The following is a 26,183-nucleotide window of genomic DNA, read 5'->3' on the forward strand; positions in this document are numbered from 1 at the left end:
TCGGTTTTGTGGAAACACAATGATCCAGAATAGATAAGTAAGTCTAGATCTGAATGACTGAGGGGAAATGAAATTATCATGAAGCCCTGAACTGAATGCAATAGAAATGTTGTGGTAAGACCTGAACTGAGCGGTTCCTGCACAAGGACATACCAAGGTGTCTGCATTCTTCCTCAGGAGTGATATGAAACAATGAAATCAACATACTGTAAACTTAATTTTAACGAAACTACTAAAAGCTATGTTAGATGCTCATTCCGTATGCCTCCATTGTCCTAGGCATCATGCAAGGGATCCTCTAGGTTTAGAAAATTGATGGTCTATCCAAAAGATAGGTCATCAATGTTATCGGTGGTGATTAGAGATGAGCGAGTATACTCACTAAGGCACATTACTCGAGCGAGTAGGGCCTTAGCTGAGTATCTCCCCGCTCGTCTCTAAAGAGTCGGGGGCGCGGGTGACAGGTGAGTTGCGGCGGGGAGCGGGGGGGGGAGAGAGGGAGAGAGAGATCTCCCCTCCTCCCCTCCGTTCCTCCCTGCTCTCCCCCGCCGCTCCCCGCCCCCCGAATCTTTAGAGATGAGCGGTGAGATACTCGGCTAAGGCACTACTCGCTCGAGTAATGTGCCTTAGCGAGTATACTCGCTCATCTCTAGTGGTGATCCAACCTCTGGGAATGAGGAGGCAGTCATTCTTGTTTCCTCCAGGGCTCTCATATACCGTATTTTTGCCTATTAAGGTGTGCCTGCAGTACACCTTAACAGACCGACTATGGAAATACAATTTGCTGCAATACTGAAGTATTGAAGTATATGCTATAAAAAGAAGTAGAAAAAAAATGAAAATAAGTGAAAAGTTTATTCTTGTAAAAAATAAAAGGACAAGTTTTTTTATTATAAAAAAAACCAACCTATTTGGTATCACCACATCCATAAAAGTCTGATCTAAACAATGCATTATTTTACCTGTCTAGTGAATTTTGTCACAAAAAATACACAACGAAAGAATGGCGCATTTGTGGTTACACTGTCTCCAAGAGAAAATATAATAGAAAGTGATCAAAAAGTTGTATGTACTCAAAATACCAATAGTAACTACAGGCTTTCCACAGCAAATAAGCCCCCACACAACTATATTGACAAACACAAAAAAAAGTTATGGCAGTCAGAAGATGGCGGCAGGAAGAAATTACATTTTAAAAGCAGTAGAGCAAAAATAAATGGATAAATTTGATTTTGTCGTAATCGAACTAACCAACTAAATAAAGTTATGTCATTTTTGCCACAGTGTGTATCCTGTAAAAAGAAGACCCACCCCCCCCCCAAAAAAATGCAAATGCATTTTATTCCTATTTCAGTACACTAGGAAATTTGTAAATATTCTTCAGTACAGAAAGTTGGAGATGAAAGCAAAAATGAAAAAAAAAAATGACTGCATCATTTAGGAATGAAAAGGCTTCATTCACACTAGCGTATATCTGCAGCGCTTTCACACCCAGTCGATATACGCTGCCCATCTGATGCATTGGTTTACAATGCATCAGTTCAGATGGGTATATTCCCGTGATGTAAAAGCGCCCGGCCAGCTAAAATAGCGCATATGATTGCAATTCTGCCGGAAGCTTTTACGTTGGCCAGGAAAGATAGTTCAGGATAGTTCAGGATAGTTCCTGGCCGTAATATGGTGGCGGCTCCCATAAACTTCTATAGGAGCCTATGACAGCTGCCGGAGAAGGGAGGTGGGAGGGAGTTTAGCAGCATGACCCCTTTCCCTCCTCCTCTCCACCCCTTGCCAGCTGTTTTCAATGGTAGGTGGCGGGAGCTAGGTGCTAAGCTCACACCCTGTCCCGCCCCCTACCATTGCTGGCAGGCAACAAGGGGAGGAGAGGGGGCGGAAGCTTAGCACACTAGCTCCCGCCACCTCCCCCTTCCGAAAGGCGGAAAGGGGGAGGCAGTTTAGGAGAGCTAAACTGTCTCCCCCTGCCCAACGGCATTCTGGGCTCGGCGTTTCTGTGCCGGACCCAGGCTGTCTGAACGGGTGTGCAAACAGCAGACTTGTGCGCCCGTTCACACAATTATTGGTCACAATGTGGCTGTGACACGGCCGACGGAAAATCGCTACGCTCTTGTGAAAGAGCCCTAAGGGAGCTTATTTGCATGCACTAAATTTATGCGCACAATATGCAGAGAATAGAACCTATCGGTTTTAATGGATTTATTCACAATTCCCTTTTTGGTGCGCAAAAAAAATGCACCTGCTCTATCTTTCTGCACATTTTCGCAGCAAAGGTCCCTATAAAAGTCTACAGGAAGTGCGCAAATGCGTGCAATACGAAAGGGGATCCGTGAAACACTTTGCAATTCTGTGAAAAAAAAAAAGAACACATCTGGAGCTCATTAGGCTAAATAGCCATTTAAATCATGGCTTGGATGTGTTCTGCGAGCATATGAACAGGCCCCACATGCACAAAAAAGTACAGTAAACTACCCAGACATGTGCGCAAATCTACCTCTATCATAATGAAAATACATTGTTTGGAAACATGTGCATTTGCAAATACGCACTTAAGGCTTATTCACAGGAGCGTATATCAGCCGCCAATTTCACAGCCAGACGATATATACTACCATCTGAGCTGTCTTCCACCTTCCCTCCCCGGCTCTCTGCGTCTCTCTTCCCCTTCGGCTGTTTGCAATGGGAGGGGGTGGGATGGGGCGGAGCTAAGCTCCCACCCCTTGTCCGCAGCCAGCAATGGGTGGGGGCGGGATGGGGCAGAGCTTAGTTCCACCCCCTCCCATTGCAAACAAACAATCTGGAGGCTAGGAGAGAGGCAGAGAGCCAGCGAGGGGGAAGGAAAGGGGAAGGTACCTCAGATGGTAGCGTATATCGGCCGATATACGCTCCTGTAAATAAGCCCTTAGGCTGTATTTACAGGGGCAATTTTCTTGTGCAAGTTTTCTGCGTTGTGAACGTAAATAGAACCCCATTGTTTTCAAAAAGTAGCATGTCCTATTTTTCTGCAAGATTGCAAAAAACTCACCTATTATTTGTAATGGGTGAGTTCGAAGTCGCATTCCGCACACATGTACATGTACGTTTCATGCAAGTGTGATGCGATTTTTTTAATTTTCCTAATGAAAACAAAGCGATTTTCACACACGTGAAAAACGCGCCCAAGTATTGCATGCTCGGCTATGTGATGTGATGCGATTTTCTTCCAAATTGCATCGCACTTGCAGTGAAAAATCACATTTCTACATGCGCCATATCGGTCTGACCGATATCCTGTGCAAATATGACCTAATACATTCCATACCCCAGGGCTGTCACAATGTTATACACTTCACGTGCCGGTGGTTTTAATATTATGGTCACTTGGTGTATAGAGTGTACAATATACACACATCTCTACAGTCATCAAGTTAATTTGTGGCACAGAGTGGGTGAAGTATGAACGATTGCATACATTTCCCTTTTCCAAGTGCCTTATTACCTTCCATCTCTATAGGGGGCTTGCGGGTATGACAGAGCGTGGGCTCTGTCTGTGTAATTACATGTCACAGTGTGCGCTAATTAGCATGTTTGCAGTGGTCTTCATGTGCAACGTATAATTACTGTGACATAGCCCTGCAGAGTATTGCTCAGCGCTGACTCAGTATTGCACAGGTGCGGAGGTAAGTCATCCTTCACGACCTAAAGGTTATTTTCCATTGTATTCATTATTTTTAACACCTTTTCCCCCCCGCTGCGCTGTGCCGTTGGCAGCACATTGCAGCAGTCCAACAAGGCAAGGTTAGCCATTCTTTACCTATAACTTCCAGCATGCACACCTGGGGGTTGTCCCACAGCAGCTAGGAACCCATCGGATGTCTACAAGACTCCTGCCAGATCTGCTCTTCTGTTTAGCCCCCAGAATCCTGCCAAGTTTTCTCTGCACCATCTAGTTTCTTTTTCAGCTACGAGCATCCTAAGAGATAAACCGCCATGGCTTCCCAACTATGCCAGCCTCATCAGGGTGCTTCCCTCCCCATGGTGGCTGACTGCAGTGTCAGCAAACGCTCAGGTATTAAGCACAGACGGTCATTTATCACAGGCGACAAGCATAAGCAGGTTTTTCTGCAATGCATTTAAGTTCTCCTTTGCCTTGACGCTTTAAACGGCTCCTTCTCTCGCTGACTGGTCCATTGCCGCTAATGATTTTAACCCCTTCCACAGTCGATGAACAGCAGTGGTGGTGCAAATGTTCCTTAGTGCAAGAATAAAAGTCGGCAGTCAGTGAGATGCAGGAGGAGCAGAATTTATTCGTTCTTTACCATACATTTCGTGTTCTCCTTATCGTGCATTGATCTGTGAATGAGTTAATGGGTACAATGTTGCCTGGGTATATGGGCATAGTGGGCCCCGTGTTTAACCCATGCTCTGTCTGACTCCTGCATCCATCGTCCTCCCTGTGTCTGCACAGTAGCATGATCAGCCTTCCATACTAAGATACATGACCGCTCAGCCTGAAGTCACACTTGGCATGGACCCAGTATCTGCCGAGCCAAAAACCACTGAAGGTGGGGGTGGAGAGTGGTCTTGATAAGGGGCTCTTCTTTTCAGCAATGACTTCTGTTTAACCAACGGAAGAGCTGCAACATAACCAGACAGCAAGGCCCCCGTATCACCAGACATGTCAAATCCATGGAGATTCTTAATGAGCGAGCACTTGAGTCTGCTTTTCTTTCTTGTCTCAAGACTTCCATGTGTAAAACGAAGTAAATGGGAATTAAGGTGGCCATTCACATCATTAGATGTATATCAGCTGAATCAGTCAATCATCTATTGTATGCAGGGGCCTCTAAACCCTCGCCTAGCAGCAGATGTCGGAGACATAAAGGAACTGCTAGTTGGATTTCAACTGCCCGATTCTTTAGTTCTTAAGTGTTTGGCAGACAGCCGTCTAATGTGAATAAGCGGCCTTATTTACCTACTTAAAGGGGTTGCCCAGTTTTAGACTATCGATGGCCTTTCCTCGGGTAGATTGGCAAAGAGTCCGTTGCCGGGACCCTTTTTTCCAATAGTAGGTTGGCAAAGGGTTCGTTGCCAGGCCGCCCCACCCCTCTGGGTCGAAGCACTCCTGCACTGAACTGATTTTTACAGGAAACAGACAGCTCTGTTCTCTCTGCAGTGGCCAGGCTTGGTATTCTAGGCATAGTTCCCATTAATTTCTATGGGAACTTGGTCTGCAATACCAAGCCTGGCCACTGCTGAAAGAACGGAGCTGTCTGTTTCCTATGGAAATCACTTCAATGCACAAACACACCAGCTTGGTAAACAGCTAATCTGCAGGGATCCCAGAAGACGGACCCCTGCCAATCTAGTATTGATAAACTATCCTGAGTACAGGCTATTGATAAATTACAACCCTGATAACCTCTTTAAAGCGATCCTCCGATTTTAGGACAAAATTCTGTCCAGGGACCAGAGGGGGTAGGGGTATATTACCTAAAGTTGTTTTCACTGCCGTCCCTCTGATCTACTTGTTCGGGGTCCTGACTTCAGCAATCAAAGTTGGCCAACATAATTTTCAGACTACCTAACCCAGTGCATTGGTAGTAAGGTAAAGGTAAAGTCCCCTGGTGCAAGTGTAGTGGCCCAGAGCTATAGGACACTTCAAAATGTCTTTCGTGTTTGTCAAGTGCATTTATGTTTTTAGCAATTTCTGTATGCATGAAGTATGTGTGGTGCACCTCTGCAGCACTGAAAGTGTTAACTGTCTGGTATGTGAGATGTCTGGAAATGTATCATTTTGTGTGATGAGTTAGTGGTCACCTGACCATGCTTCATATTAGGCTTCATGGAGAGTGGAGTCTAGTCTGGAGTCTGGTCTAAGTCAGTTAGCAAGAAGGTCACCTCTTGGCCTAGTCAAGCCTGAACCAGTCTGGGAGCCAGGAAGCTTAGAAAATCTGGGTGATGTGTCTTTGAAGTGCTGTACACAGCATTGCCCTGTGTTGTGGAAGTGAGAATGGAGGAAGCCGACCGCGGTCTCCTTATCCCAGGAGACCGCGGGGTAGCTGCAAGCCCCTATGAGAGAGAGTTGAGTGTGCTGCAATCGTGAGTGTGAACAGGGAGAGAAAGGAAAGTGGAAATACGTGTCTGCAGATAACTTTGACTGTGGAATATTCTCCCGTGAATTCCATGTATGCCTCCTTGCCCTCTCATGTGGAGCGCCGTAGGTTGTACCAAACTGCCAAGCTGTACCGGCTACCAAACATGTACTGGTTTTGGCTCACAAATAACTTCCTTAAATAGACTTCTCTAGTGACCATCAGACACATTTACTATGGTTAGGAAGGAACAGTGGTGTCACCCGTGACAACCCCAGAGAAAGAACGAAGGTAAACCATTTCCCGGTAGGCTGGGGCCCATTCCTTGAGCCGGCTACCTGAACCACGCGGGGATTGAACGCACAATCCCCGCGTCATGGCAGTCTGTGCCACACGAGGCTCTGCCATATATGTGATCTCTGATTGGCCAGGGCAGCTCATGTGAACAACACTGGCAAATCAGAGAGCAGTGCACAGTGTGCATTAGGTAGTTAGCAAAATTGCTGCACCCATCTTGGTTGGCTGAAAACAGGGAAGAACTACTGCAGGTGATCTACCCCACTCTGGACCCAGGGCAGAATTTTGTCCCAAAACTGGAGGGTCACTTAAAAGAGCCAAATTAAGCTCACCTTAATTAGGCTCACAGGCAGGAAAGGGAGCAGAAGCAGGCGCTGTGGACGTCATGCTGGAGGACCCTGGGTGGCGATTTGAGGAGTGAAGACGAAGGGTCAGCTGCATTCCTGTAGTGAAACGCCTCACAGTGCATGGGAGGAGAGGAGATGCCGGGCATCACGGTGATGTTGGCAAAGATCAGCACCTGACACCTCAAAAGCTTAAGTGATGGGGACAGCGCTGCTACCAGATATAAGCGTCAGCAAACTACAACCCCCAATACCGTATGAGATCCAACCCATGAACAGGGTGGGGTGTAAATGGACTCATGGGACTGTGTTAGGGTATAGTTAAAGTGGCACCATTAAGTAACCCAAGGTCTTGCAAGTGTTAATGGAATATGTTATGTGTGTAATATAAAGGGTTAATAGACGTAAAGTTGAAGTGTAATGCATATGATGTGCTTATGGTGAACAATTTGTAATGGAGCAGTAAGGCACATGTGACAGAGCAGCTGTAATGTGTTTCGAGAAACTGTCAGTACAATGATGACGTGACAAGCTCTGATTATTTTTAGTGACGTCTATGATGTCTGATGTGTTCTGTAAGTGGTGATGCTGTTCTTACAACCATATTGATATTGCTGTATGTAGTGGCTATGCTGCATAGAAGTGACAAAAGATGCTGATAGTTATGTGGAGATGTGATGAAAACGCCATGTGCCTTGCTGCTGCCAGGAGGAACTAAAGAGGAACTGCTGCCGATCCCATTGAAAGCACTGCTTTCTGCCAAGCCCCGCGGAATGATTATCAGGGAAGGGCTTGAAATATAAGCCCTTCCCTGATAATATGCCATTGGCTGAGCTCTCAGCCAATCTGCACAGCCCTTTCAGGAGGCGGGGATTCTTAAATCCCCGACTGCTGAAAGAGCTTCATAGCAGTGCCGGGGAGCCAGCAGGAGGACGCGGTTGAGCGCAGGAGAGGTGAGTATAATTTTTTACATTTTTTTACCACTTATTGATGATTATCGGAGACGGACTTATATTTCAAGCCCTTCCCCGATAATCATTCAGCGGGGCTTGGCAAAAAGCAGTGCTTTCAATGGGATTGGCAGCAGTGCGGATCCCATTGAAAGCAATGGGCTAGAATGCCGCGGACTTCTGCCACAGCTGTGACAGCTGTGGCAGAAGTTTGCAGCATTCTCCCTATGCTTTTAATGGGGTTAGCGCTGCTGGCGTTGGCCCCATTGAAACCACTTGTGATATGCCGGTTCAATACCAGTCTCTTTCTTGCGCTGCGAGAGTTTTCACTTGCTCTCGCAACGCAAGAAAGAAAATATTGCCAGTGGGTGGGAGCCCTAAGGGCTCCAACCCACTTGCGTTTTTTTTGCGTGTTATAGCTTGCCTTTTTTTCATGCTATATTGCTGCTTTTTTTCACGTGATTGTCAATGGGACTTTTTAATGTTAAAAACGCTTTGCAAGTTGGTGCGTTTTTAAGGCCGCCTGCACACGGGCGGAAATCCCGCGGCGGTATTTCCCGCGGGATTTCCGCCGCTGAAAGTTTGCATAGGAGTGCATTACAATACGCACTCCTATGCAGACGGCCGCGGTTTGGCCGCGCGAAATCTCGCGCGGCAAACAAACCGCGGCATGTCCTATTTTTGTGCGGGGCACGCACTCACCCGGCCGCCGGCTCCGGTCTGCGCATGCGCCGGCTGCGCCGCAGCCGGCACATGAAAGAGTCGGGGCCGCCAGGCGCGGGTGAGTACGCGCTCGTCTCTGCAGGCTCTCGGGTCGGGTCCCGTGGCGAGAATTCTCGCTGCCGGATCTGACCCGCTCGTCTGCAGGCGGCCTAACATTAGAAAGTCCCATTGACAATCGCGTGAAAAAAAAGCAGCAATATAGCATGAAAAAAAGGCAAGCTATAACGCGTGAAAAAAACGCAAGTATGCAGGAGCCCATATGGCATGAAAAATAGCAACCTATAACGCGTGAAAAAACGCAACTGGGTTGGCGCCCTACCGCCTGCACACGGGCGGAAATCCCGCGGCGGTATTTCCCGCGGGATTTCCGCCGCTCAAAGCCTGCATAGGAGTGCATTACAATACGCACTCCTATGCAGACGGCCGCGGTTTGGCCGCGCGAAATGTCGCGCGGCAAACAAACCGCTGCATGCCCTATTTTTGTGCGGGGCTCGCAGAGCCTCGCACTTATACGTCACTCACCCGGCCGCCGGCTCCGGTCTGCGCATGCGCGAGCTGCCCGGCAGCCGGCACATGAAAGAGTCGGGGCCGCCGGGCGCGGGTGAGTATGCGCTGCCCTCTGCAGGCACTCGGGTCGGGTCCCGCGGCGAGAATTCTCGCCGCCGGATCCGACCCGCTCGTCTGCAGGCGGCCTAAGGGCGAGCACCCACTGGCGTTTGCGTTTCCCGCGGGGAAAAAACGCAGCGTTTTCGCCGCGTGTCCCGCGGTTTTTCCGCGCGTTTTCCGCGGCGTTTTCGCGGCGTTTTCGCGGCTTTGCCATTAATTTCCATGGAGAACAATAAGGACACATATGCAACTGACAGTTCCTATGTTAAAAACGCAAACGCAATGCAAAAAAAACGCCAGTGGACAGGAACACATGTTATCTCTATGCCTGTGCAGGAAAAACGCAAAACGCAAAACGCAAAACGCAGGTAAAAAAACGCCAGTGGGTGCTCGCCCTAAGTGAGAGAGTTATGCTTCCAGTTTATCATGCAACATTAAAGTAACACAAACCCTCCTAAAGAGAGAAATACTGTTTGTTATGCATGCGGGGAGTAAAGTTATACTCCTGTAAAAATGTGCGTCCTCTGCCTGTCATCTCCGCGCAATCCTGAAACTGTGTTGCACCACCACCTGATATTGTGTACTTGCTCACAAAGGTATAGCTATTATGGCAAGTCGGGGGTCACTCACCTACAGGATCGCCATCTTTCTGTCCAGAATGGGCACCACATGTACACAAAAGGTTCGGAGACTTGGATTCTGTTTAAATCTGGCGCCTGCCAGCATTTATTCCATATATAGCACACAAGGCCATAACAGCAACAAAGTTCATTTGTCAGTACCACACCATGGTGAGAGTCTATGGGTGTCCTCCCTGACAGACTTGGAGCTTTCACTGGTCCCAAATGGCCCTCTGGCTTGCAGCTCTTTCAGACCTGTCAACTTCCACCTGAGTGTGGCAGGAACTGATCCTTTATGTTGCTTCCTGACACACCCACAGGTGTTTTCTCTCACTTCTGATACCAGAATGCCTGTCTATAGCCCCCTACAAGCCATTCTGTGTACTACACTCCTACTTTATATGGAGTGTAGTGGTAACAGTGGAACTGGGAGCTTGGTGCCTGAAGGTGTTCCAAAAACCCTACTGCTGTTTAGGAGCTAAAAACAGTATTATAAATGTAGGTAAGGAGCCATATTTTTAGATTTTGCCTTGGTGCCCAGAAGCTTTAGAGTGACTTTCTGGTTTCCGGATCAAATTCTGTCCCATGACCCGAGTAGTCGGGGGGTGTATTACCTGTAGTTGTTCTCTGCCATTCCTCTGAATCGCCAGTTCCAGGTCACATTTTCAGCAATCTAAGATGGCCAACAGCATTTTTAGACTGCCTAATTCCTGCAGTGCATCATAAGTGTAAGACTACCTTATACACTATACCTGCTCTCTGATTGGCCAGAGCTGCTCATGTGATCTGCATTGACTAATCAGACAGCAGTGCACAGTGTGCATTAGATAGATGATAGTGCCTGCGGCCATATTGGACAGGCAAAAATAGGCCACAGAATCAGCGGGCAAAAGGGAGGCAAAGAAGAACAAATTCCGGTTAATATACCTCCCTCCTTCTTGTGTCCTGAGACAGAAATTTGTCTTGAAACCAGAGGGTTGCTTTAACTTATGCCTCTGCATCTGTTATTTCAGTCTCTGTATATGATTTACGGAGATTGTTTGTTATCATAGTCCCCTATGGCCTTCTTCTCCTTGCAGAGTCCTCCACTCTACTCTCATCTACTAATACGTTTCTTCATTCTGCACTTCATTCTATTTTCTCTTTCCTTCCTTTGTCCACCCTCTTCTCTTGTTCTCTGACGTGCGATGTTGCTGTCATTGCTTTGCTCTTGGCACTGGTCATATTCCCCTTGCCCACTCTATGCCCAACCACCAGTCCGCAGGGCCTGTCACTTTTCATCTGAACATTAGCTTGTCCTGAGTGCTCCGTGACCCCCCTGAGAGGCAAAAAAAAAGCCAATGTCACATTGTCACACAACACCAGACTTGAGTACTCAAGAGGGAAATTGCTTTTGCTAACAATGTTCCATTTTGTTGCCAATCTCATAATAATTCTTAATTCCCTCCTCAGCTCCAGAGATTTCGCCGTTCAATCTCCTTAAAGACTATCCTTCGAAGTAAAAGCGTTGAGAACTTCTTTCCGAAGACCAACAGTGAAATGAAGATTCCTTCGGATGTTCTTCTCAGTCCACCTATGCCACCGCCACCTCCTTCCCCACCACCTGTTCCAACCGAGTCCCCGCCACAGGCTGACCAATCCCCTCACCAACATCACAAACCCCTATCCCTTTTACAGCCGGTCCGTACCCACAGCTTTCACGACCATGTCTTCAAGAAGCAGTGTCCCTGCCATCTGTGCCACCAGATCATTGTTGGTGAGTTACTATCGTCTTAACAATTACTATATTTTTCAGTGTGTGTTGCTTGATGGATCAATGATCACCATGGAGAGGGAGGATATTCCCATTGGAAGGAACTGTTTGTATCAACTGTCTGGGGGGGTCTAAGGCCTAGATTTCCCCTTTCCCATATTGATATCACCTACCACATTGACAGCAGATTGATGAAGAGCCATGAAGATCATTAACAGCTGATTATAACCAAAGATACAACAAATACTCCGAACAATGTAATGAAAAAAAACAACAACTCACACTTGAGAAGCATTTCCTTGAAGAATCACGGCCTCCTTGATTGCACAACACTTCACTACCACTTGTCTTCAAGAAAGATATTGAGGCTTCATGGAATGGAATGCGATCTACGGAAACAAAAAAAAAACCTATGCTATTAAAAGGACACGGATGACGCATGCCAGGCCCTATAGATGTACAAGTGTCCCATAGTGAAATTCCACTTTACTAGACCTTCCTGAAGCTAATTAGGACATCTCTCAATGAGAAATTCGTCAGGTCTTCATTCTGATTTTATTGACTCCTGTGGTATAGTCTGCATTCACAATTCTATAGGCTTTAGAGCTGAAATCTCTCTGCATTACTCTCTGGTTTAATGTACACAATTTATTTAGCTCTGCAAAAATCCACTCGAGGCATTGACCTGATGGAGCAAAAAACATTTTCATTCCAACAATCAGAATTGTGAATGTAGGATATTTACATAATTACCCATCTATAGTGTCAGGATCAGCAGACATAGATCCACATTGCCATGCAGTGGTTTGGAGTAGGAGGGAAAGTGGGACTTGTTATTTGTATAGCGCCAACTTATTCTGTAGTGCTTTCAGGTAATTTATTTATTAATCTCCAGCAAGCTGGATACTCATTTTACTGACATCTGAAAGCTAAGTCAACCTTGAGCCAGCTATCTGAACCATGCAGGGATTGAGCTCGCAACCTTCAGGTCATGAGCGAGAGCTTTAGACTGCATACTGCTGCCTTAACACTCTGCACCACACAAGGCCCCTTTAGGGCAAAAAACCAGAGGCGACACACCTAAGCTATCCTGGTCTTCATCCTTTAACCCTACCAATCGGGATAAGGGCTTCACTGCAGCATCCCCAGGCCATTCCTCTGGAAGGAGTCCCACTAATGTGGCAGCTGACACTACTACAGACCAAAGCACAGTACTGAAGGGTGTGAACAAAAGCACAGCCAGACAATCCAGGTCTGTCCAAACAGCAGAACTTGGAATAGGCTGAGGTCAGGACACACAGAGCAAGTTCAACATGATATAATAGGCTAAAGGTCAGGGCAGGCAGAACCGTAGTCAATATAATGAGGTGGGCTGAGAAGCAGAGACAGGAACATAGTCAGGAATAGCCAGTCAGGAACCAGAGAATCAGACCATACTTGAATAGCACCTTAAGCAAGACCAAAAGGTCACAAACTCGGGGAGGATGCCTAATATAAAGTAGCCAGAGCTAGTACATGATTGGCAAGGACGGATTTTGTAAGGTACGAGCTAGACCTTTAAGAGTGCAGCGGCGCAAGTCTCCTTTGGGTTGCTGTTAGCAGACGCAAGAACAGGGTGTCTGCAGAGAAGAAGTGCAGGATGCGTGCTGCGGCTGCAGACTGTAACATATAGTAGATGATCAATATATAAGCTGTAAATTGATGTTTAAGAATTAACATACCAGCGTTCAATATAAAACAGACACAGATTTGGGGATAAAAAAAGCAATGCCACAAAAACAGAGGTGATCCTTCTAAAGCCCATAAAGACCCCCCCCCCCCCCCCCCTCCTCCATTTGGTCCAATGTGCATATTGAGCCTAAGGGAATGGGAAGTTTGAGTCACAGCCAGATATCTCTGACACATTTTAGCGAGGCAGAATGTAACAGAATCGGACCTGTCAGATGACATTTTCCCCAGCAAGCAAATGTCCGAACCCCCGCCCCCCCCCCCCCCCCATCCCCTTACATATATTACAGTTGATCTTGCTGAAAACAATAGGATCAGCATTGTGGTAGGAGAAGTGGCAACTTCTGCAGTTATCCTCATCCTATACAGACATACGTCGATATAGGTATGTGGGTGCTATACATACCTTAAGATAAGCAAAATCAAATGAGTTTTCACATTGAAGACATTTATAGCATAGCCAGAGGATGTGGCATAAATGAGACCCGCACCGATCTTGCCCCGTTTGGCTGGGCTCTGGTTCAGCCTGCAGATTGGTGCTGATCCCAGAGTGGTTATGTCTGTGGTTATGAAAATACCCCTTAAGGGCGCCCACCCACTGGCGTTTGCGATTTTCGTGCGTGAAAAACGCTGCGTTTTCGCGGCTTTTCCATTAATTTCCATTGACTTTCATGGGTGCATTAGGAGAAAAATAAGGACACATATGCAACTGACAGTTCCTATGTTAAAAAACGCAACGCAACGCAACGCAAAACGCCAGTGGACAGGAGTACATTCAATTCTAATTGCTCTGCAGAAAAAACGCAAAGAAAAAAAATCGCCAGTGGGTGGGCGCCCTTACAGGGAATGCAAAGGGAATGCATCGTAAAAGGTGATGATCACAGCTCACCTCCTCCCTCTCTCTGCACAGGTCACAGAGCATGCCCACAACACTTTCGCAATGTGTCCCCTCCTGCCCATTGTGTCTATGGCCCATGAGGCTGCTGTAAAGCATGTCATGCTGTTAACTACAGCTCAGCAAAGATGACCGCCTCAATAGCCATGTACAGACAACAGAATAAAAAATCTGCCATTAAAAAATAAAAAGATTACAAAAATGGAAAAAGGTTTCACTATCTGATTTTACTTTTTTTTTTAAATTTTAACCAAGTTCTACATTTGCTTTAAGAACATTTTTTGGTCACAATGGCCAATAACGTGTTAATGATTACAATATGTAATGGGCAGATTTCAAAAAGATTCCTCTTGCTAAAGAACTGTGTACAAGACAACACAGATAGAAAATGTAGTCAGCGCCTACAAATGGCACATCTGGCATGTTGTTTTGAAAGCTATCAAAATGAGCTAGGCTGTCCATTTCAGATAACACCAGACAGTGGGAAATGCCAGGAGGAAGAAGGGTCAGAACAAAAGGGAAAAAAACAAAAAGACCAACTAGTCCTGCTTGAGGACAAGATTACCGAGGTGACAATGGCAGCCAGCAGTAATAGGGGCTGCATCTGACCTACAGCGGGGGTCGTGTCTAGAGAGTCCCCATTCGTGTCATTGTGCCGTAATTGAAGACGGCTTCCGAAGTTTTCCAATTTACAAGATTCTCTTACAACAAAGCCCATAGTAGCAACTTGTGAAATGTTTCCTACTGAACAGCCCTTGAACAATGCATTCTGCTGCGAGATCTGAAGCCGCAGAAATATAGAGGCTTCACAGCAAATCTACCAAAGTGGATTTCATGGCTCTTGTGTGACTCTAGTTGCTTTGCTCAGATATTGAAGCATAGAGGGTTTCAGAACTTGCTCTATTTCCATGTCTGAAAAGCCTGGGAGGGGTATATATTTTTGATTATGAGGGCATACACAGAAGAAGAATGAGGGAAATAGTGATGCGGTACAGTTTAATGCTACGCTGTTAGGTATTATCATTGAGATAAATAACCCAAACTTCTCTTTATCTGTTTCATATGACGTGCATTCAAGTTCTAAGATCTCCTATTTTTTTTCTAAAAAACTACTTACCCCAGAAAACTGAAATGATTGTCTCTTCTAATTTCCCTCTTGGTGTACACATTTTTCACAACATCGATGCCATGATTCCATGGCTACTGTGACAGCTTCTTTAGGGGTTCGTCTTGCCCACTGTAGAATTTCTGATGCAAGAGTGGCACAATTCGAAAACATGCGACCACAGAGATCATCCTTCATCCACATTTCATTAATTGCAACAATTGATGGAATGAAGACACCATTCATGCCATCATCACATGTCAAGAGCTCCTGATACATTGCCACGCAGTCAACATTTGTGGCACCGAACCAGATCAACTTTCCACATCTTCAGGTCTTCACACAGATCTTACGGAAATGCTGACTTCGCAGGCAGTTTCTTTCACAGTCAATCGGCAATCCTCCATAACCACTTGCTCCACTCGTGCACTCATGTTGTTACACCGGCTGGTAAGTAGCCGAGGCTCCTTTGGTTCCTTCCTATACGATGTTCGAACTGTTTAAACCATGAACACACATTTTTCACATCCATGAAACCTAACTCAACTCAATGAATGTTGATGTGTCATTCCACACAAGTGAAGAAAACTGATGATTACTCGCTGTTCTTGGAACATGAAGTCACAATTTTACGTATTGAAAATGCTTCTATATCCAGCCGCTGTCATAGAGTTCTGTGCACTGGCGATGCCGCCATCTGCCTCACTCATCCTCAAAGAATGGCCGTGTCTTCTAAAACATGTTCCATGTTTCATATCGGTTCCTATCCCAAGAAAAAAAAAGAGACAATAGCAGTTGAATGCACCTCATATCTATATCCAGTATCTCTGTCACGTTCCTCAACATCATATGCAAGGCAGGCACCAAGTTGATATTGCTTCTTGGGTGACATAGTTGGTTCCCATGAGAGTGTCCAACTATTTTTTCTTCTGATTTGATGCCCCAATTAGCAGCAATTTTGACTGAACTTACTAGTTAAAAATGTACTCTACATGCTTTTGACTTGCAGTTTTCATGTTATTTAGGTAATTTTGCTTTTTCTCCACCATGTGCAGGTAACTCCAAGCAGGGACTGCGCTGCAAGATGTGTAAGATTGGGGTCCATCTGTGGTGCTCCGAGGAGGTGTCTCACCAGCAATGTCTAGGGAAGACTGTAAGTTACTAGAATCTACCTGTCTATCCTTTTTTCAAATCATAGTGGCGCTCTGTATAAGTAAATATACTGTATGTTTAAAGGCCCATTTAGACACAACGATTATCGCTCAAAATTTGTTCAAAAGCCATCTTTTGAGCAATAACCACTGTGACCAAACGTGTGCCCATTGTGTACTTTTCGTGCACTATTCGTTCATCGCTGACGTCAAGCTAGCTTGAACTCAGCGATGTGTCTTATTGGGACCGCACGCTGAATGCAGATAACAGACCTCAAGCTGTTATTGGCATTCAGCGAAAGGCTTCATTTGCACGCAAATAAACTCTTAAGTTGCTGAGTAGCTACTTAAGAGTTTATGCAAAATGATCGCTCAAACTGGCGTTTGACCGAATTTTGAGCGATCGTCATTGCATCTAAATGGCCTTTTACAGGGTTATTCAAAAAGAAGGAGCAGATTTGGGTTTTTACTTACAAACAAATTACAAGAGACAGGTACACACTAAAGCTGGAATATTCAAAGTTTTTATGACATACCAGTAAGTTCCATTTTCTGCCACAAAGCAGCGCTGTTTCTTGTTTACAGTTTATAGGAAAATGGCGACACCACTGGAGAAATAGTTCTGTGTGTTTTAGTTTGCTAAGTGTGAATTCATTGTTAAAGTGCAACGTGAATTCCGGCATTGATTCCAAAAACAGCCGCCTCATCACAAGCAAATTTATGAGTGACACAGAAAATTTCTTGCACTTGGTTGCATATGCATACGTACCTGAGGGACCATAAGAAAATGATCACAGGTAGCGGACATGTTGCGGATTTTCCGCAGCTAAAAATTTCACGACAAAATCTGTATCATTTTCACATCCAAAACAGTGTCAAAATCAGCAGCTGGTTTCAGCCCATGCAAGTGCTCCTCTCACCTCCCCAAATACTTCCAGTACTTCCAAATACACACCATGAACTGTGCCGCCACAGGCACTGCGATGTGGGGAAAAATGGAAGTTACTAGTATGTCATAATAAAAAAACTCTTTTTGAATAACCCCATTTTTTATACATACATATATATATATATATATATATATATATATATATATATATATATATATATATATACATATACACATACATACTCATTGTCATAAAAAAAGTCAAGACCCTAGAAGGAGTTATGGTTTTGCTGCAAAACTCAGCATGCAGTTACATCTCAGCAGACAGGTATGCAAATGATTAGAGTTGTGGCGTGATTAGATGAACGGTCTTGCCACCTGAGGCCCTGACAGTCATTCCCTCCTTAGCCTATAAAAAGGCTCTCAGAGTCTACTTTTGTGTAGCGGACCTCCTCTTCCACTTGTGTAGAGCTTGTTCACCTAGACTAGATACTTATAAGATGCAATCAAAGAGATTTCACCCAGTTAACCCCTTAGTGACCAAGCCTGTTTGCACCTTAATGACCAACCAAATTTTGGAAATCTGACATGTCACTTTAACATAGAATAATTCCCTAAAGGTTTTACATTTCCAAGTAATGCTGACGTTCTTTTTTGCCACATTATGTACTACATTTAGGTGGTAAAAATAGACCGATAGAATTTGTGTATATTTATTAAAAGTACCAGAATTGGAAATTTTTGAAAAAATTGTCATTTTTTACATTTTCAATTACAATATGTTAAATATATGCAAACATACTGCACAATTTTGATAAGATATATTTTTTCCATCTATTTACTTTATTCTGGAAGCATATTGGAAAAACTTTTTTAAAAAAACAACTATTTAGGAGACGTGCAAATTTAACATTAATTATTAACATTTTGAGGAACATTTTGCTTTCCTGCACCGAGCCATGATTGCAAAGGCTCATAGGTATCAGAATGATAGATACCCCCACAAATGACCCCATTTTAAGAAATATACCCCTTAATGTATTCACTGAGGGGTGTCATAAGTATTTTGACCCCACAGTTTATTTTCAGGAATTAATGGAATTTAGAGGAGATTTTTTTTTCATTTGTAAATGCGTCATTTTAAAGACAGATTTATTTTCTATAGTGCACATGAAAATGAGGATTTGCACCCCAAAATGGATCCCCCCCGTTTGTCCTGTGTTCAGAAACATACCCATTGTGGCCCTAATCTTATGTCCGTATGCACAACGGAGCCCAAAATAAAAGGAGCAGCCGGTGGCATTCAGAAGAGACATTTTGCTTGAAGGCATTTTAGGCCCCATTGCCCACTTGTAGAGTCCTTGAGCGGCCAAAACGATGGAGAACCCCCACAAAGGACTCCACTTTGAAAACTAGATCCCTTAACAAATACATCTAGGGGTGTACTGTGTATTTTGACCCCACAGTTTTTCAATGAATCTAAGCAAAGCAGAAGGAAAAAATAACGATTTTCATGGCAATTGTGTCATTTTAAAAACTGTTTTTTTGGTACAGCACACATATGAATGAAGATTTGCACCCCAAAATGGAACATCCACTGGATTTCAGGGCACAGCTGAATAACTTCCAGGCCCCGTTGCTCACTTGTGCAGAAAATTGGCTCTCTTAAATACCCCCCCCCCCTAACCCACTCAGGGGTAATTACAGAGGTCTGGTTGAGATGGGCATATGGAGTAATAAAATCAGGTATCTCTTCTCCTCCCAATGCTTGCTGCAAACCCAACACCTTTTGGGGGGGGGGGGGGGGTATTTCTTGGCCTCAGTGATGGGGTGTAATAAGTAGCCCTCTGTGAGGCTTTGTAAGCTTGCTAAGGTGCGGCGGTCTCAAACAGAGGATGCTCAGCAAGCGAGTGTTCCCAGGGACTTCTTGTAAATTACGTATTACAGGTAGTGGTCTGAATAATGCCAGGCTCACACGGCCGTATGTGGAATCTGCTTTCGGAGGCCCGCAGCGGATCCCAGCTGTGAGCCCGAGCGTGACCCTTCATACGACAGCATAATGTACTGCACATAACTGCGTACTCACACAGGCATTCATGCGCAGTTCCTGGGGACTTCTTGTTTGTTTATATTTCCTGCGCCGTCGCTAAGGGATGACATGGGTACCCACAGCTCGTACACATCGTAGTTGCGTATGGGCTGCGGGAATATCCACGACCATAGTGCACAATGGGCTCTATGTTGCGGATATCCGCCGTACAAAAGAACCTGCTGCATTCTGTTTTCTGTGAGTGGATTACGTAATTCCACTCACATTAGCAGGTCGGAATTGTGTAGTCCAATGCATTTGATTGATTCGTGTATTGCCGCAGATCAAATACATGCGGAATCCGCAATTTCTATCCGGTCGTGTGAGACCAGTCTAAGGTAGATCGCTACCTTTTTATCACGTGAGCGGGGACCACTCTTCAAGGCCTCTGATCACTGCTCCAGGCTCTCGGCGACCGTGGTAGCAAGGAGCAAGGAGATTTTACATTTCCCAGGCCCTCCCCCTGGCTCCTGTGCATGTTTCCGTCATTCTGCCGACGTGTGCATGTGTAGAAGCCAGAAAAGGTCCGTGGAGGAGAATCGCATCGGGGTTCAAATGCGAAGTTTCATCTCCCCTCACTGATCGAATCGGTGAGGGGAGATTAAACGTCAACTTTTATAACTTTTTTTTACTTTACATGATCACTGTAATCCATTGGATAACGGGGATCACGTGACCAGGGACCGCCCCCGGTGACATCTCCCTGCTCTCGGCTATGTTTGACAGCTCGGAGCAGGGAGATTTTAAACTTCCTGGGCTCTCCGACTCTACAGGGCAAGCATGTTTTTACGGCCCTGTAGATTAAAGCCCGGACACCCAAGACTTGAAAACATATATGGGTGGTCACTAAGACGTTAGCAGAATTTGAGAGTGGGTGCATTATTGGAATGCGAGAACCTAGATGATCATGTCGACGAAGTGCCTGACACGTGAACTATTCTAACCAGACTGTTAAGATGTGCTGGGACCAGTGGATGGGTGAGGGCACACACACAAGGTGACTGGGCTCAGGACGCCCTTGACAGACCAGCAGTAGAGAGGATTGTCTGATCGCTGCACAAGCAGCTCCAACTATTTTGTTGTTTGCCATCCAGAGACAGGTGTGCCATCGTTACAGGCCTCTGTCTGTCGGAGCCATTTCCAAGTGCTTGGCTGAAGGACATTTCTTCTCACAGCACCCATTATATGTACTGCCTTTGATACCCACCATCACCTCTGTTTGCAGTGATGTTGTGAACAATGAAACTGGATGCTACAAAGTGGAATCAGGTTGTATTCAATGACAAATCCAGGTTTAGTTTGGGCACTGACGACAGCCATGTTCATATTTGGAGACATTGGGGTAACTGCCTTCCTTAATCCTGCCTTTGCTGTGGAGCGGCACACTGCCCTACTCTGCTGGTGTCATGGTCTGGGGGGACATTACATGTAACAGTCAGTCACCCCTAGTTGTGGTACGAGGGACAATGACAGCTCAGCGATATGTTCAGGACATCCTGAAGCCACATGTGTTCCTCTCAGGGCAGCTTCCAGGAGGCATTTTCCAGCAGGATAATGCTCGGCTGCAAACACAAGGGAGTCACAGGAATGTCTCCACAACATTGTTACACTTCCATGACAGCCCAATCACCAGATTTATTGCCAATAGAACATGTATGGGACAATCTAGGATGCTAAGTTCAACAACCTACGAGTTTGCACGCTCTAGAGACTCAGTTACAGCAAATGTGGGCCAATATGCTGCAGGATACCATGCGGAAACAGTATGCCTCCATGCCCACCCATATTGCATCTTACATTCAAGCTAGAGGTAACCCAACATGGTACTAGAGCCTCCATGCTTGCCCGTATCACATCTTGTATCCAAGCTAGAGGTGATACAACAGGATACTAGAGCTTCCATGCCTGCCACTATCACATCTTGTATACAATCTAGAGGTGGTACAACAGGGTACGAGAGCCTCCATGCCCGCCTCTATCACATCTTGTATCCAAGATAGAAGTGGCCCAACAGTCAACTAGAGCCTCCATGCCTGCCGGTATCACATCTTGCATGTAAGCTAGAGGCGGTACAACAGGGTACTAGAGCCTCCATGCCCACCCGTATCACATCTTGTATCAAAGATAGAAGCGGCCCAACAGTCAACTAGAGGCTTCATGCCCAGCCGTATCACATCTTGTATCCAAGCTAGAGGTGATACAACAGGATACTAGAGCTTCCATGCCTGCCACTATCACATCTTGTATACAATCTAGAGGTGGTACAACAGGGTACGAGAGCCTCCATGCCCGCCTCTATCACATCTTGTATCCAAGATAGAAGCAGCCCAACAGTCAACTAGAGCCTCCATGCCCGCTGGTATCACATCCTGCATGTAAGCTAGAGGCGGTACAACAGGGTACTAGAGCCTCCCTGCAAGTGTTTAGTTTTCTGCAACAAATTATCCTCTTTCTCTGATATTGTATTCACTAATATCAACGTTACAATCACACATGGAAAGTTCCAATCTATTCCAACAACTCCTTCTAGGGGCTCGATTTATTTATTATACTGTATATAAATAAAATGAACTGGCTTGACACCATCGAAATGGATACCAATATGTGGATCAAGCGGTTAAAAGAAGCAGTGCTTGACAAGGAAGCATGGAGAATGTTCACCTATAAGGTCACTGAGAGTTGGACACGACTAAATGGATAAATGGATTGATTGACATATATATGACATTTCTATTCTAGTTTAAACAAAATGTGTCAGAATTCTGGGGCATTTAGTGCAAAAAAATTAGCACATATGCCTTATGTCAGATTTAATATGTGTTTTAGATACTTTTTGCTCCCCAATAGAAAATCTTAAAGGGTATCTAGAAAAAGAGTGTCCTATATAGTCTTAAAATGTGCCACATTTAGGGATGAGGGAGTATACTCACTAAGGCACTACTCGCTCGAGTAACGTGCCTTAGCCGAGTATCTCCCCGCTCGTCCCTAAAGATTCGGGGGCCGCTGCAGCTGACAGGTGAGTTGCAGCGGGGAGCAGGGGAGAGAGAGATCTCCCCTCTGTTGCTCCCTGCTCTCCCCCGCAGCTCCCCGCTCCGTGCCGGCACCCGAATCTTTCGGAACTAGCTGGGAGATACTCGGCTAAGGCACATTACTCGAGCGAATAGTGCCTTAGCGAGTATACTCGCTCATCCCTAGCCTAGCAAAACATTTTGGTGCGAAAAATTGGTCTAATGTAAGCCAACCAACTGGGAGAGCCCAACGTGTCTAGCAAAATGCACCAGATCTATCATGTAGCTCGAGCCCCTTTGATAAATTTGGCACATCTCCTGCCTGCCCAGTATGGGCAGTAATGATAAATCTCCCCATTGTTTCCACAGTCTACATCTTTTCGGCGGAATTTCAGTTCTCCTCTCCTAATCCATGAGCCCCTTTCCAGCCCCAAGGAGTCTCCAGTACCTGGTAAGCCATAATCTGTATCTTTAACATTACGTATGATGGACAGCCTCGTCAGCAATTCTAACGGCGGTTTGTAAGATGCGCCATAATATTTCATGTTGGCATGGGAAGTAACTCACTATTCTGACTATAGAGTGCTGGTAAAATTGTGCTTGCTGGAGCAGAAAATTGCTGCCTGCCCATGAAAGGTTACTTTGGTTGGAACTTTCAGAGAAATTGTGGAAAGTGCCAGAGGCGTTTTTATGTAGTGATGGATGCTGAAAGAACAATTGTGGAGGTCATTGGACATGTGTTGTATTCTTTTGTGGGTTTTCTTTGCTACCAGTTGTTGTATTTTTAACTGCAAACTCTGAATGATATTTTCTGAGGGAGATACGTGTCTGCCAATAATAGAATTTTTGTGTGTCTAGTCGAGCCAAAGAGTTCTTTCAACACCCTTAAGTGCCATGAAGATGTATCAGGGTTGTCCAAGCAGCAGTCAGGCAATACAGATGAGTATGATCTAGTTAATAAATCTCTCAAAGTCAGGTCCCTGTAGGGAGATGGCTGCAGTATAGTCCCCTACTAAGTAACCTCAGCTCAGGGTAATATCAGCAGCCAGTCCCAAAAGACTTTTCAAAACTTTTAATATTATCTTCTCCTAAAGGTCTTGATGTAAAACAACACTAAACATGGCCCCTGAGAGCAGGAAGACCTTAACTAGCTCCTTACTGCCCATAGATGATGAATGTCAAGGTGGCTCATATATCGTAAGGACGGGGGGTAAAGGCTCTGGTCAGGAAGTGGTCAAAGGGGTTTGAAACGATTTTTTAAATGGATCCAAATCTAACCAAGCAATGAAAGCAGCGTCCTTACCCATGCTCACTCCTGACAATCCAGTGGTACAGTCCCACTGTCTTCCCAGTCTTTATTTTGGAATGACTACCACTCGATTGCTGCAGCGATCAGGTACCATTCTCCTGGCATCACGGCTCTCAGCATCTAAGTGGTGATGCTTGGAGAACAGCATGTGACCAAACAGAGGAGGAGCATAAATATCACAGATAAGTGCTATATAAACTAAACATATGTGAGCGTGCGAGCTGTATTCTAAGTGTACTGTGTCTTAAGTGTGTGACATAGGATTAGTGACTTTGGATTCAGGTACTTTGGAAGCGTAACTTTTATTTAATTACTGCTTATTTATTTGAATTTTTCATATATAACTTTTTTTCTAATCTATCTATACGATCCCTATTTAGAATGTGCTCCATGATCGACAACGCCATCCAGTGTACGTCTTGTGTCATGTTTGCAATTCTTGAATAGCCGTTTGAGGGTGCATACTACTTTGGAGATGTGAGCGTATTACACATTTGGAAGCTCAGATCCTGGATCTAAATGCGCAGCTTGCAACACTGAGATTCATTGGCATCATGGAAAGGAGTTTGCTGCTCACCAAATAGACACTCGCTGGGGTAGATGTAGGGGTGGATGATAGTTTGGAAGGGCAGGATGATCACCAAGTTTGCAAAGTTGTCAGATGAGGGGGATGCCATTACAGGATTAGCACTGCTGCAGTATGACATGAACTCTGACCACCAGGGAAATAGGAGCACAGGAAAGGCTAAACAGGTTCTGGTAGTAGTAGACTAAATTATTAGGGGGACAGACAGGGCAATCTGCCACAAAGACCGGGATTGTCAAATGGTGTGTTGTCTTCCGGGCACTCGGGTTTGACATATTGTGGGTTGGAAAAAGACCACACCAGTAGAAACATGGCTTGTTTGTGCATTATGGGAGAATAAACAGACTACCGCTATTTGCACCACTTGATGCTGCCAAGGTTCTTTATTTTCCTGGACTATATTGTGGATTGGATTGGCAGACTACTGGGAGGGGCTGTTGAGGATCCAGTGTTCATGGTGTACATTGGTACCAATGACAAGGTTCGAGGTAGGTGGAAAGCCCTTAAAGCCCTTAAAAGTGATTTTAGGGAACAAGGCTGTAAACTTAGCATGAGGACCTCCAAAGTAGTATTTTTTGAAATACTACCTGTACCACATGCTCAGAAAGGCAGCAGGAGATTAGGGAGGTAAACAAGTGGCTGAAGAGTTGGTGTAGGTAGGAGGGTGTTGAGTTCCTAGAGAACTGGGCTGACTTTCCTGTTGACAATTAGTTCTACCGTAAGGATGGTCTGCACCTCGATAGGAAGGGTACAGCTCTGCTGGGGTAGAAGATGGCTGAAAGGTTGGTTGAGTGTTTAAACTAGGATAGCAACCAGAGAGATAGAGGTAGACAGTGAAAATAGTGTAGACAGTGACCTGGGACTAAGTAATGGAAATGAAGCTGGAGCGGTGGGAGGAGTTAGTACAGTTAGAACTGGCAGAATAGTTATTAGGGATACACTTACAATTAAAAATAACCAAGACCTTCTAAACTGTGTGGTGACAAATGCTAGAAATCTGGCCAACAAAGTTGACAAACTGGAAGTAATAATGTCCAAGGAAAACTAAAACATAGTGGGAATAACGGAGACCTGGTTGGATGAAAATTGTGATTGGGTGGTGAATTTACAGGGTTACAATTTGTTCAGAATGGATAATAAAAAACAGAAAGGGGAAGGGGTTTGTCTTTATGTAAAATCCTGTTTAAAGCCCACCCTACAGGAAGTCTTTCTGGAGAGTAATAATATTGCATGTTATAGTCACTGATTACTTCAGAATGGTCGGTGATCTGGGGATTATTCCGATTGCAGGTTTGGAGTCAGGAGGGAATTGTTTTCCCTTAAATGAGGAAGATTGGCTTGTACCTCATTGGGTTTTTTTTGCCTTCCTATGGATCAACATTGCAGGCGGCTGAACTAGATGGACCTATGTCTTTTTTCGGCCTAACATACCATGGTATTATGTTAGTATCTTACCACTGCTGCCTCTATGATTAGTGGCAGCGCTCAGGTGGTAGCCATTTTTAAACAAAGACAGGGAGGACCACGTGGCTACCGCACTTGATTACTGGGTTAGAGGACAGGTTGGATGACCATTGCTTCTATATTTTTAACAGATTTGGATCCATTTAAAAAAAATTGTCTCCAACTCCAGCAAGCTCTTTAACTGAATGCCCACCTTTTCTAATCTTACAATTTTTTGGCTAAAGATTCTGTTCTGATTGTTTTTATATATCTTTATAGCTGTCAGAGGTTTTTTTTTCTCATAAAGTGCTTTATATAACCTAAAGCCCTACTTCCCACAACCACCACTAGAGGGAGCTTAGGAGAGTTTACTGCATACTGTAAGAGCCCTCTAGTGGTGGCTTCAGGTAGCAAAAATTTTATCTTTTATCTCTGTCCACCAGAGGCAAACCAATCAGTATGTAGCATATTGGATATACAGTTGATTGCCCCTTGTTTTGCTCCTGGCACCCCCAAAATAAGCTGCTGATTTTGCTGGGAAATCCAGACGAATGGCTATCCTGTCATACAAGGACCTCTTAAAGTCCACCAATTCCTCCTC

General features: G+C 45.1%; 1 protein-coding gene across 1 annotated transcript in view; it reads left to right on the forward strand.

The window, feature by feature from the left end:
- The window catches only part of STAC2 (SH3 and cysteine rich domain 2), a 62,346-nt gene that overhangs the window by 11,222 nt on the left and 24,941 nt on the right, over positions 1-26,183 (forward strand). Inside the window, exons 2-4 of the mRNA XM_066588113.1 lie at positions 11,079-11,382; positions 16,163-16,260; positions 22,614-22,695. Of these exons, the coding sequence (XP_066444210.1) occupies positions 11,079-11,382; positions 16,163-16,260; positions 22,614-22,695 (484 nt within the window). The remainder of the gene's footprint in view (positions 1-11,078; positions 11,383-16,162; positions 16,261-22,613; positions 22,696-26,183) is intronic.

The sequence above is a fragment of the Eleutherodactylus coqui genome, chromosome 13 (assembly GCF_035609145.1).
Source record: "Eleutherodactylus coqui strain aEleCoq1 chromosome 13, aEleCoq1.hap1, whole genome shotgun sequence".
Lineage (NCBI taxonomy): Eukaryota > Metazoa > Chordata > Amphibia > Anura > Eleutherodactylidae > Eleutherodactylus > Eleutherodactylus coqui.